Below are 12,192 nucleotides of genomic sequence, written 5' to 3'. Positions count from 1 at the left end.
GGTCTCCCACAGAACATGGTAGTGCAATTATTTTGGTAAATATAAACTGCTAAATACCTTTTCTCATCAGCAGTTAGAGCAGTCTTGTGACTTCTATCAGTGTCCAACCGAGCAGTGGTTAAAGCTTGTAGGAGGAGTTTTAATTTTGCTCTAGGAGGATGAAGAACCCCTGACCTCTGTGTGGACAGTGCTGATTGGTCCTGTGCTGATCACATTCAGTCTCTCAAGATAACAAACAACCTCTCTAGCAGTACACACCAAACTGAGCTTGTGCAGAGTGTCTCCACACGATATGTCTGGATTCACTGGAAGAAGGGGTGGATCATAGAAGTCAGGATTAAACAGCATTTTTACACAATGCAGAGGATTAACCTCTCAGGTTCCACAGTGAGTATAACCAGCATGCTTTTATATACATACTGATTTTACTGTTTTTGGTTTAGTTTTAAGGAGTTCACAAACTTTTTCTTGCCACTTTATATATATAAATAATATATATATAATAATATATATATACTCAGTCTGTCTGGTACTGTACTCCAAGATATGGAGTTTAAAGGTATGCCAAAAATTTTTTTGCCAGTGTTAATTCACCTGACTGTAGTTGCATAGGACCCAGTCATAATGATTAAAGAGATGGTACTGTAATCCAGGAAGCAGCTTTTATTGGCTGTAAGTCAAAAATTCTTTTTCACCTCTGTTTGGAAAGCAGAATTCGCCAACATCAACTTCAATCCAGATGTGCATCATTTGCACAGTTCCTGAAAGATTTGAAGCTGTTGTTGTTATACCTATGTATGTATGTATGTATGTGTTACGTGTTCAAAGGGGTATTGTAAGTATGTTGAAATGTACTGTATAATTATTATTTGTGCAATTGGTGTCTATTGTGTTGACAGACCGACCCAGAGAAAACAGACTATGCCATGGAGCATGGAGCTACACGCAACTTCCAAGCAGAAAAACTTATTGAAGAAGAGGAGAAACGATTTCAGAAGGAAAGAGAAGAGGAGGAGCTCAATAACCCAATGAAGGTATCCAAACAATAATGAATGTGCTAGGAAATTGTCAAAAACGTTGTCCCCAAGCTGTTTTTCTACCACAAGACAAAGCACTTGCATTGATTCGAACCCAGCAGAGAAATTTTTGTATTTTGGGTAGCAACAGAGAATTACAGTGGGAGAAAGGCAGGTTACAGAGAGAGGAAAAAGTGGATAGTCTGAAAGAACAGAAGAGTGAGAATAAAAGAAGACACTTATGAATATGCTGGGAGAGGCTTTTTAGACCCTTTCTTTGACCCAATAGGCCAAACAAAAACAAAACATTATGCCTCTGTGGGTAAAAAAGTTGCACTGATGAATATGCATATATTTGTTATAGGTTCTCGAAAATAGGACAAAGGACTCCAAAATGGAGATGGATGTGTTAGAAAATTTGCAGGAGTTGAAGGAGCTGAACCAACGGCAAGCAAATGTGGACTTTGATTCTATGCTGGTTCACTACAGAGAAACAGAAGAGGAAATTAAGAGACGACAGGAAGAAGAAGACGAGAAAGAGATGAGGTAAATAGTTGAATTGAGTGGAAGCTAGCACCGTAGTTTACATGGAAAACTGTTATAATACATATAATTTTCTTACATGGAAATTCTCTAGGGCAATGCTGAATGAAGCTCAGAAAAGGCATCTGACAGTTGATTCTGATTCTGATGAAGAATATCCCCCTGTTTTGCCTAAGCAACCTGTGGACACCATTCAAACTGATATTCTGGCAAAGGTAATTAACATTTTACAGCCATCCATTTAAGTATTTGGAATTTTTTGGTTGCACTGTGAAATAGCATGTCAACAGTCATAGTGAGTGATAGCATGACAAATTTCTATTTTAGATAAAATTCAAAGTGGTTTTAAAGGTCAACTCCACTTTTATGGGGGAAAAATATCAAATGAAAAAAAAAAAAGGAATATAGCATATACAACTGCGACACAAGTCATATTGCAATTGTATGTTATTAAAAATTCCTTTCCTTTTCAATCTGCAGCTCTGTAATTTTCTGTAAAGTGCAGTGCTATATGGCTACCTGGAGGTGTTCTGTACATAGAATATATAGAGAACACCCCTAGACACATCATTTCCTGCTTGTGTGATTTGCTCAATGTTTTCCCAGAAGTTTGCCCTATGATACAAGTCAGATTTTAGGCACCCCCTGCAACATAAATGTAATTTTTGGTAAAGTACTCCCAATAGAAAATTACGTCTAAAAGAATGCAGACCTTGCAATTTTCCTCATTAGAGCCCTGCAAGTGCAGTAGCTGATTGATAATTATGCATTCACTCCCATTAGATTCACTCTGCACGTGGACACAGACAAATCGCTAGTCCTTCAGAATAACAATAACTAAAAATCTGTAGCAAAGTTTGTTAAAATCCTTGCACTCTATATAGATCACCCAAAGGAGAATGTATGTATGTTTGTTTTTTTTCTCTGCCTTAAGTTAAAAATAGTTTCAGTATGTATAATGCCCTCTCAACCCCCTGTGAACTTACCTAAACCTGATCTAGATCTAGCAATGTTCCCATCTGCAGCATTTCTTTCCTCTTCTCCCTGCTTTCACAGACTTTGCATTGCCTCCCCCTGCTGTCAGTCAAATCCTGTGATGATAGAGCGGAGGGTGGGCTCAAGCCTCACTGTCTGTGTCTATAGATGCAGGCAGCAAAGCTCGGGGGTCAAGCCCGCAGGTGTGCCACAATAGGAAGCGGCTTTCTGTGGCACACCAAGAAGAGGACCCATTTGCGCCGGTGGGGGACCTGAGAAGAGGAGGATCGGGGCTGCTCTCTGCTGTAACATTGCACAGAGCAGGTAAGTATAACATGTTTATTTTAAACAATAAAAAAAAAAAAAAGACTTAACAAACGCTTTAGGAAAAACATATATTAAAATATGATTCATTAGTTCTGATTCTGGGTTCAACATCGAGTTCCTGTCTGTTTTCAGTTTAAGTCTGTATGACTGATGTAGAGCCAGACCCTGGCCACCTTCACCAACGTGTGACAAATGGCTGGTCAAATTCACGCGCTGTCACTTATACGCAATAATAGCACACTCAGCCTTGCCTTGCACAAAGATTTTCCAGCTCGCAGAACCATAATCTAAGTGCCAGCCTACTAAGAGCGATCATTGCTGGGTTACGTTAACTACGCAGTTATCTCTTTACTCTACCACCAGGTGTTTTAATGTCAATATCAAACATTTACACTATTAGCGATAACAATTATGACTTAAACGAAACGTCTGTAACGCACACTGTCAACACAGACCGGTACAGTGGGGAAAATAATTATTTGACCCCCTGCAGATTTTGTAAGTTTGCCCACTTACAAAGATATGAAGGGTCTATAATTGTTATCATAGATGTATTTTAAATGATGGAATATCAACCAAAAATCCAGAAAAAACACTTGATACAAATGTTATAAATTGAGTTGTACTTCATTGAGTAAAATAAGTGTTTGATCCCAAGGGAAAACATGACTTGGTACTCGGTGGAGAAACCCTTGTTGGCAAGCACAGAGGTAAGATGTTTCTTGTAGTTAGTTACCAGGTTTGCACACACCTCAGGAGGGATTTTGGTCCACTCTTCTATAGAAATCTTTTCTAAATCCTTAAGTTTTCTTACCTGTCACTTGCCAACTCGAAATTTCAGCTCCCTCTATAAATTTTGTATAGGATTAAGATCTGGGGACTGTCTAGATCACTGCATGACCTTAATGTGCTTCTTCTTAAGCCACTCCTTTGTTGCCTTGGCGGTATGTTTTGTTTCATTGTCATGCTGGAAGACCCATCCATGACCCATCTTCAGTATTCTGGCTGAGTAAAGAAAGTTCTCATCCATGTTTTTACAATACATGGCCCCTGTCCATTGGCCACTCCTTTAGCAGAGAAATGGCCCCAAAGCATAATGTTTCCACCTCCATGCTTGACTGTAAGGATGGTGTTCTTAGGGTCATAGTCAGCATTTTTCTTTCTTCAAACACGGCGAGTCGAGTTATTGCAAAGAGCTCAATTTTGGTCTCATCTGACCACAGCACTTTCTCCCAATCCTTCACTGAATCGTTTAGATGTTCATTGCAAACTTCAGACAGGCCTGTACATGTGCCTTCTTGAGGAGGGGGATCTTGCGGATGCTGCAGGATTTCAATCCATGGTGGCATATTGTGTTACCAATGGTTTGTTAGGCGACTGTGGTCCCAGCTGCCTTGAGATCATTCACATGCTCCTCCCATGTTGTACTGGGCTGATCCCTCACTTTTCTCATGATCATCCTTACCCCATGAGGTGAAATCTTGCATGGAGCTCCAGACCGAAGACGATTCGATGGTTATTTTGTATTTTTTCCATTTGCGAATAATCGCTTTAACAGTTGTCTCCTTCTCATCAAGCTTCTTGCTGATGGTTTTGTAGCCCATTCCAGCCGTGTGCAGGTCTACAATCTTGTCCCTCACGCTCTTTGATAGCTCTTTGGTCTTGCCCATGGTGATAAGGTTTGAATGGAAGAAAGTGATTCTGTGGACAGGTGTTTTTGATACACTTGATGAGTTGTCGTAGGAGCACCTTCTTAAATTGACAGGACTAATCTGTGTAACACTTGAGCACATGAGCCAGTCTGTGGGAGCCAGAAGTATTGTTGGTTGGTAGGGGATCAAATGCTTATTTTACTCATTGAACTGCAGCTCAATTGATAACATTTGTATCGTGTGTTTTTCTGGATTTTTGGTTGACATTCTGTCTCTATCATTTATAATACACCTATGATACAAATTATAGACCCTTCATTTCTTAGTATGTGGGCAAACTTACAAAATCTGCAGGGGGTCAGATAATTTTCGCCACTGTGTATTCAGAGATTTACCTCATGGTAGCACTTTTCAAAGAGACAGGAATTCTTGCTGCTTTAGTGCATCAGAGATAATTTTGCAATTTTAAAATGTTTAATATGTAAGCAGGTAAATCTGTGCAAACAAAATATTAACAGATAAAAGGGTATTACAAAGGGAAAAGAGAGACAATAATACAACAGAGAAACAAAACTGTTTTAAAAGTGAAAATAATTAGCAATGTCCTGGTTCTGTGCCTTTGGCAAAAGTCAGTCAATGAGCATAAGATGGATCAGTGACTCTCGTAGATCTTGGCTGATGTATAAAATAATTTTTCTTACATTTGATGGGATTTTAAAGGCAACCTTTAAATACACAAGGCAAACTACTACTTTAAAAGAATCAACATTTTATTTGTACATCCAATATATCGTTAAAAGTTTTTACTCTACAAACACATACAGAATAAATATCAAATAAAGCTATCAAATATCAGAATATCAGATACATTTCAGAGCAATTTGAGCTACTTATTGAATTCAAATATTATAATGTGTTCCAATATTGATCTAGTGGTATCCCCATAGCTGATTTCCATCATGCAACCTTTAGGTTTGATTAACTATATATTCATTCCCAGGATGAATATATCTGTAATCAAACCTAAAGGTTGCAAGATGGAAATCGGCTATGGGGGATACCACTGGATCAATATTGGAACACATTATAATATTTGAATTCAAGAAGTAGCTCGATTTGCTCTGGAAGTATTTTGATATCCATTCTGTATGTGTTTGTAGAGTAAAAACTTTAACGATCTATTGGATGTACAAATAAAATGTTGATTCTTTTAAAGAAGTAGTTTCTCTTGTGTATTTAATTGTTGCCTTTAAAATCCCATCAAATGTAAGAAAAAAATCTTTTATACTATACAAACAGGGATGATGGCAACCACACCCTGAGCGACACTGAATTATTTTCCTATAGATCTTGGCTGATGTTCCTTCTTTGATGGTAAAAAGAGAACTCTAGACTGCTGATGCAGCCCCAGCCCCTCATTTCTGATCCCTGAGGAGGGTGTTGATAGACATGCTGTGACCAATGAGAGGGTCTGAGGAGTGACTGATGGGTTGTCACCTTCTTTACGAACATTCAGCTATCTTGCCTTCAGATCAGTTTTCCTAACAGTAAAAGTTTTTATTTTAAGCATAACATCTTACAGGCATTAAATACTATCCAGCATCTGATACAACATGACAATTGCTTACAAAGCCCAACGATCAATATCATAGTACAGGTTGAGCATTGCATAAGGATCATAATGTCTTTGCCATGGATAACGTTGTGATAAAAATACAAATGTAATGAAGTATCCATGACCATATCAGAAAACAGTTATGCAGTAACAATGTTAAGTATATAGCCATAGTGAAGTACAGGAAAGAAATAAGGGAAAAAAAAAAGTAAAACTCAGCAGATTCTATGGGGAAGTTTAAAGAAATAATCAAGTGAATAGAGCCTTAGTGTCTGTCCAGGTGTTGACTAGTTTGTCATACTCCCCTGAATAGAAAAATAACCATGCTGTCCAGATTTCTGAAATTGATCAGTTGATTCTTTGGTGATAGCCAGCGTTTTCTCCATGTGATAAATGCCATCAAAAATGCGTATTTACTCCTTTACCATATTCGTAGTTTTCCAGTATCACGGAATTAAGGATTTGGGAGCACTAAGCAGAGAGTAATAAGAAATATGCAAGCAAGTTGAGTGAATTGTAACTTAGTGTCCATTATGTATACAATCAACTCGCAAATCCTCAGAAGGGGGCTGTGAAAGAGCTTTTCCACCAAATGTGTAATAAGGTACCTCTGTCATGGCCATAGCACTTGCAAAGTTTCAGGGGTGTCAGCAGTCTCACAAAGTCTTTTTTGTGATTAGAGGAAAAAATAAGACTGTGCAGTTGAAGGTAGGTCCAGTAAGAGAAATGTTGTGGGTTTTGATCGCTTAACAGCCCAGAGTAAAATTTTTACTTGTTCGCCTGCATACAATGCATGTGACCTGTCTGACTAAAATAAAATTCTCTTCCATTATGTCTTATCTATTCCAAAGGCTATATCCACTTTTGGAAACAGCTGGTGCCAACAGGTGAAAATTATCTTCTGCCTCTTCCCCCGATTTATATACATACATTAGAACCTGAATTAGAGTCTGGCTCACTTACATTTGAAGAAGGCAAGGGGAGCACTGACATTTTATTGGAGGCTGCTGAAGATTTTTCACCTCGAAAATTTCCAGAGGTTAATCCTGCCAGAAGAAAGGAGTGAGCAAGGAGAGAGGAGGATTCTGACTGTGGTTGGGAACTTTTAGTCTTTCCCATTGAACACAGTGGGAGAGGTCCAGTGGCTAGGGAGCTCTGGAGAGAGAGCACCAGGGAAAGAGAGAGAGGGCAGCTGCATGAGCTGTACAGAACACAAACCAGGAGCTGTGGACTGCTGGTTGGCCAGGCAAAGAGACAATATTCATACTGGCCAGTGGCTAGACAGAGCCCATATTGCGTAGTTCATTGGCACTGTTTTTGTACTGTCATTTGCTTTACCTTACCTTGCCAAGATATTTACTTCAATTACTGCTGCTACAGGTATTGTATATATCCCCTTTTTGCTTGCATAGTGCATTCCTGCAGTGCCACTACACAGGCAGCTGAGGAACAAACAGCATCTACTTGGATGTAATTCTTGTCCCAGTATTTGATAATTGGATGAACCTGCCATTGTTGTAACTGTTTACTGAACACTTTCTGCTTTATCCCTGATGGAATGTTGGTGGGTTGTCAGGTTTAGTTAAGGGCAGGTTAGTACTGGTAAGGGTAGAAGAATCCAACAATCCAGCAGCTCTTCTGGCAGTTATTTTGACATATATATAACCAAAAGGGATCACATAAGTTAATTGTTAGGATATATGCTTCATTATACACTTAATGTCAGTGATGGCCAACTTGAAATTACCTCAGTTACTGGTGCTATAGTTATTGTATCCTTCCCCTTTTTTGATTTCTTGTTTTATTTATTTTTGTTGTGTGTTGTTTGAAGTGAATTTTTACTTGTCTACTGGCTATATACATCTATATGTTTGGTATTTAATCACATTAAACATGGAATAAAACCTAAGCATATTTAACCATTTCTCTTACAAGAACAAGAGGCTCTGCAGTGAAAAATTGGAGAGCAAAAGGAACAGATCTCATAGTCAACAGATAATCTCAAGCCTTGTGAGGAAGCAGAGGATCTCTGGCCTTGATACAGACAGAACCACCCCTGCTGCCCTTTCTAAGAGTACACAGATCCATTGTAAAGAAAGTTTAAAATGCAAAGGTATATTTTGTTTTTTGTTTTGTTTTTTTTGTGAACTCACTTCTTGCACTACAATTTTTCAGAATGTCAGAATGCAAGGGGCTAATGAACCTTTTATGATTTGCTGTTTTTATTTTTTATTTTTGTTAGTTTTGAACAGAGTGGAGACAGGTTAGAACACCTGTTAAGGTTTTATTGCTAAAAGACAGAAACAATCAGCGCAGTCAACCTATAAGTCAATATCAATATTGCAAGCAGAATACTCAAGGTAAAAGCCACAATACCTCAATCAATAATACAAAACATATAAAATGCAGCGCAATAAAAAAAGATGTAAATCCAGGTTTTAGTAAGTCCTATATAGAGTCCATATACCACCAGCACCAACCAGCAGAAGTATTAGGTTATCCAGTGATTCAAAATCGTGGCATATTATACATCCAGGTGTGAAGGTGCTCAATCCCACCGCCAAAGATAACTGTGGCTGCTCACCTTATCAATATGACCCCTGAGCCAACAGGAAAGTCATAGCACGCATAGAAGACAAATGGCCCAGCTACCTTACACTCGGAGCACGTCAACAGGGTTAGGGGGGTAGTCAATCTTCTCTGTACCCTAATCCGTGCAGGGACAAAGCCATCTGGTGCCCAGTTAAAAATGGCACACAATTTTTTGTGAATTAATCAGTGTCTTTTTAACCTCTTCCTGTTTGATCCATGTACATAAACAGCTGTATAGGATACATGCTGGTGCGAATGGACATTCCTGGTCATCGTCCTGCATCAGAGGCTCGTGCGTGGCTCACAGAGCGCGCACCTGGGAGCCCAGTGATCCGTGTGTCCCCCGGACACATCAGATCACATTACTGTTACATTATTGTGTCCGGGTGATCACATGGTGTTTTACCATGTGATTGCTCTGTCCAGTTACAGCAAACTGACAGTAAACATTGGTTATCTCTGCTCTCACAAAGATTGGCTTTAAGAGCAGAAAACCATTGCTGCAGCCTGTGAGTTTACAATGCTGTCACAGCGCTTGTACACTGACTGCAGTGCCAGCCGCAGTGTCCCTGATCACTGCCCCACTGTAATATAAATAGTGCAGCCAGCCCCCTGTCGCCTGACCCAGTGTCACCAGTGCTCACAATAACAGTGCCATTTCCCATACCAGCATCCTGATCACATCATACCCCATACCAGCATCCGGCATTTTAGGGTCTCAACTGATCAATTTTCAAATATACTATATATACCATAGTTTGTAGCCTTTATATCTTTAATGCAGAATAAATAATATACACACTTTTGGGTTATTTTTACCAACAAATTGTAGCAGAATACATTTTGGCCTAAATTTTAGGAAGAAAGATTAATTATTTGTAAAATTAAGAAAAAACATTTTTTCAACATTTTTGGTATTTTTTCATTTATGTAGCAAAAAATAAATAACCCATGTTGATTACCACCAAAAGAAAGCTTTCTCTACAAAAAAAAAAAAAAATTATAAAAATTTCTTGTGTGTACAGTGTTGCATACTTGAGTAATTGTCACTCAAAGTGTGACAGTGCTGAAGGATGAAAATTGGCCTGGACCAGAATGGGGTGGAAGTGTCTGGACTTGAAGTGGTTAAAGTGGTTCTAAAGGTTCAAGGCCTTTTACCTTCATGTATTCTATGCATGAAGGTAAAAAACTCTGTGTGTGCAATAACCTTCAATGCATTGGTGACAATTTCTGCTCCCAGCATTAGTGCCAGTTTATGCTATAATAACCCCCAGTATTGCTGCCAGTTTACAGAGTATTAACCCCCAGCATTGGTGAATTTCAAACATTGGTGCCAGTTTATGTAATAACCCCCAGCAGTTGTGCCAGTTTACGCAGTAATAACACCAAGAATTGGCACCAGTTTACATAATAATATAGTTACATAGTTAGTCTGGCTAAAAAAAGACAAAAGTACATCCATTTCAACCATTAAAAACAAAACAAAGTTATAATCCTACCCACAGTTGATCAAGAGGAAGGTAAAAAAAAGCCCAGCAAAGCATGATCCAATTTGCTCCTGCAGGGAAAAATAATCCTTCCTGATCCCCCGAGAGGCAATCGGATATTCCCTGGATCAACTTTACCTATAAATGTTGGTATCCAGTTATATTCTGTGCATCTAAGAAAGAATCCAGGCCTTTTTTAAAGAAATCCTCTGAGCTGGCCAGAACCAACTCTTGAGGGAGTCTATTCCACATTTTCACAGCTCTCACTGTGAAGAAACCTTTCCATATTTGGAGATAAAATTTCTTTTCCTCCAGACGTAAAGAGTGCCCCCTTGTCCTCTGTGATGACCTCAGGGTGAATAGCTCTACACCGAGTTCACTATATAAACAACTGATGTATTTATACATGTTGATCATAGCCCCCCTTAATCTCCCTTTCTCAAAAGAGAATAAATTCCGTTTCTCTAATCTTTCCTCATAGCTGAGCTCCTCAATGCCTCTTATCAGTTTGGTTGCCCTTCTCTGTACTTTCTCCAGTTCCCCAATGTTCTTTATGTGAATTGATGCTCAAAACTGAACTGCATATTCCAGATGAGGTCTTACTAATGATTTGTACAGGGGTAATATGATATATCTCTCTGGAGTCTATACCTCTTTTAATACAAGAGAGGATTTTGCTCACTTTAGAAACCGCAGCTTGGCACTGCATGCCATTATTAAGCTTATGATCTACCAGAACTCCCAGATCTTTCTCCACCATTGATTCCCCCAGTTGTACTCCCCCTAGTATGTATGATGCATGCATATTCTTAGCCCCTTACATTTATCACATTAAACCTCATTTGCCACATAGTTGCCCAATTAAACAGAGCATTGAGGTCAGCTTGTAAGTTGAAGACATCCTGTAAGGACGTTATTCCATTGCACAGCTTGGTGTCATCTGCAAAGACTGAAATGGGGTTTTTTAATTCCCAGACCCTATATCGTTTATAAATATGTTAAAAAGTAAGGGTCCCAACACTGAACCTTGGGGTACACCACTGACAACCCTAGACCATGCAGAATATGAATCATTAACCACTACTCTTTGAATACGATCTTTTAGCCAGTTTTCTAACCATTTACATATGGATTTTTCCAAGCCCCTAGACTTTACCTTACACATTAGCCGTGTGTGGGGAACTGTGTCAAATGCTTTTTCAAAATCCAAGTATACCACGTTCACCGCCACCCCTCTGTCTAAGGTTTTGCTCACTTCCTCATAAAAAGAAATCAGATTTGTTTGACAACATCTGTCTTTCATGAATCAATGTTGTCTGTTGCTTAAAATATTTTTTTCCAGGAAGAACTCATCTATGCGGTCTTTTATTAAACTCTCCAGTATCTTCCCAACTATAGAAGTTAAACTAACAGGTCTATAAAAACTTGGTAAAGATTTTCATCCCTTTTTAAATATTGGCACCACATTGGCCTTACACCAATCCAGTGGTACTATGCCAGTCATTAAAGAATCCCTAAAAATTAAACACAATGGCTTTGAAATGACAGCTCAATTCTTTAAGGACCCATGGGTGTATGCTATCCGGTCTAGGTGCTTTATTTTCCTTTTATTATGTCTAAATATTTCTGGATCATATCAGTTGTGAGCCACTGTGGATCATCTGGAGCTGTGCCAATACCATACCCATTATGGCCAAGAGCTCCCCCATGCTCCTTTGTATACACAGAGCTGAAGAAGGTATTTAATGCATTTGCCTTCTCTTTGTCCCCAGTCACTCTCTCTAGATTATTTTGTAAAGGGCCTGCATGCTCAGACTGGACCTTTTTTACTATTAATATATTTGAAGAATTTTTGGGGGTTGGTCCTGCTATCTTTTTGCATAGTGTCGTTCATTTTCAATTTTTGCGGCCTTTACTTCCTTTTTGCATATTCTGTTATATTCTTTGTAATGTTTAAAGGATGATAGCGTTCCTTAAATTTTATA

The 12,192-nt window shown here is 38.8% G+C and overlaps 1 protein-coding gene across 2 annotated transcripts in view; it reads left to right on the top strand.

Annotated features, from left to right (window-relative positions):
* YJU2 (YJU2 splicing factor homolog) overlaps positions 1–12,192 on the top strand; it is a 71,723-nt gene that overhangs the window by 50,162 nt on the left and 9,369 nt on the right. Inside the window, exons 4-8 of one of the 2 annotated variants that reach the window (XM_089687873.1) lie at positions 900–1,034; positions 1,381–1,562; positions 1,654–1,774; positions 6,980–7,015; positions 8,064–8,241. In XM_089687873.1, coding sequence (XP_089543999.1) covers positions 900–1,034; positions 1,381–1,562; positions 1,654–1,774; positions 6,980–7,015; positions 8,064–8,241 — 652 coding nt within the window. The remainder of the gene's footprint in view (positions 1–899; positions 1,035–1,380; positions 1,563–1,653; positions 1,775–6,979; positions 7,016–8,063; positions 8,242–12,192) is intronic. The other variant, XM_089687874.1, reaches the window with a different exon arrangement.

The sequence above is a fragment of the Staurois parvus genome, unplaced genomic scaffold, assembly GCF_062004578.1.
Source record: "Staurois parvus isolate SC_StPar_1 unplaced genomic scaffold, SC_StPar_1.0 ptg000439l, whole genome shotgun sequence".
In the NCBI taxonomy this organism is placed as follows: Eukaryota; Metazoa; Chordata; class Amphibia; order Anura; family Ranidae; genus Staurois; species Staurois parvus.
The sequence above is the reverse complement of the archived record's forward strand: the minus strand, read 5'-3'. Positions and strand labels throughout refer to the sequence as shown.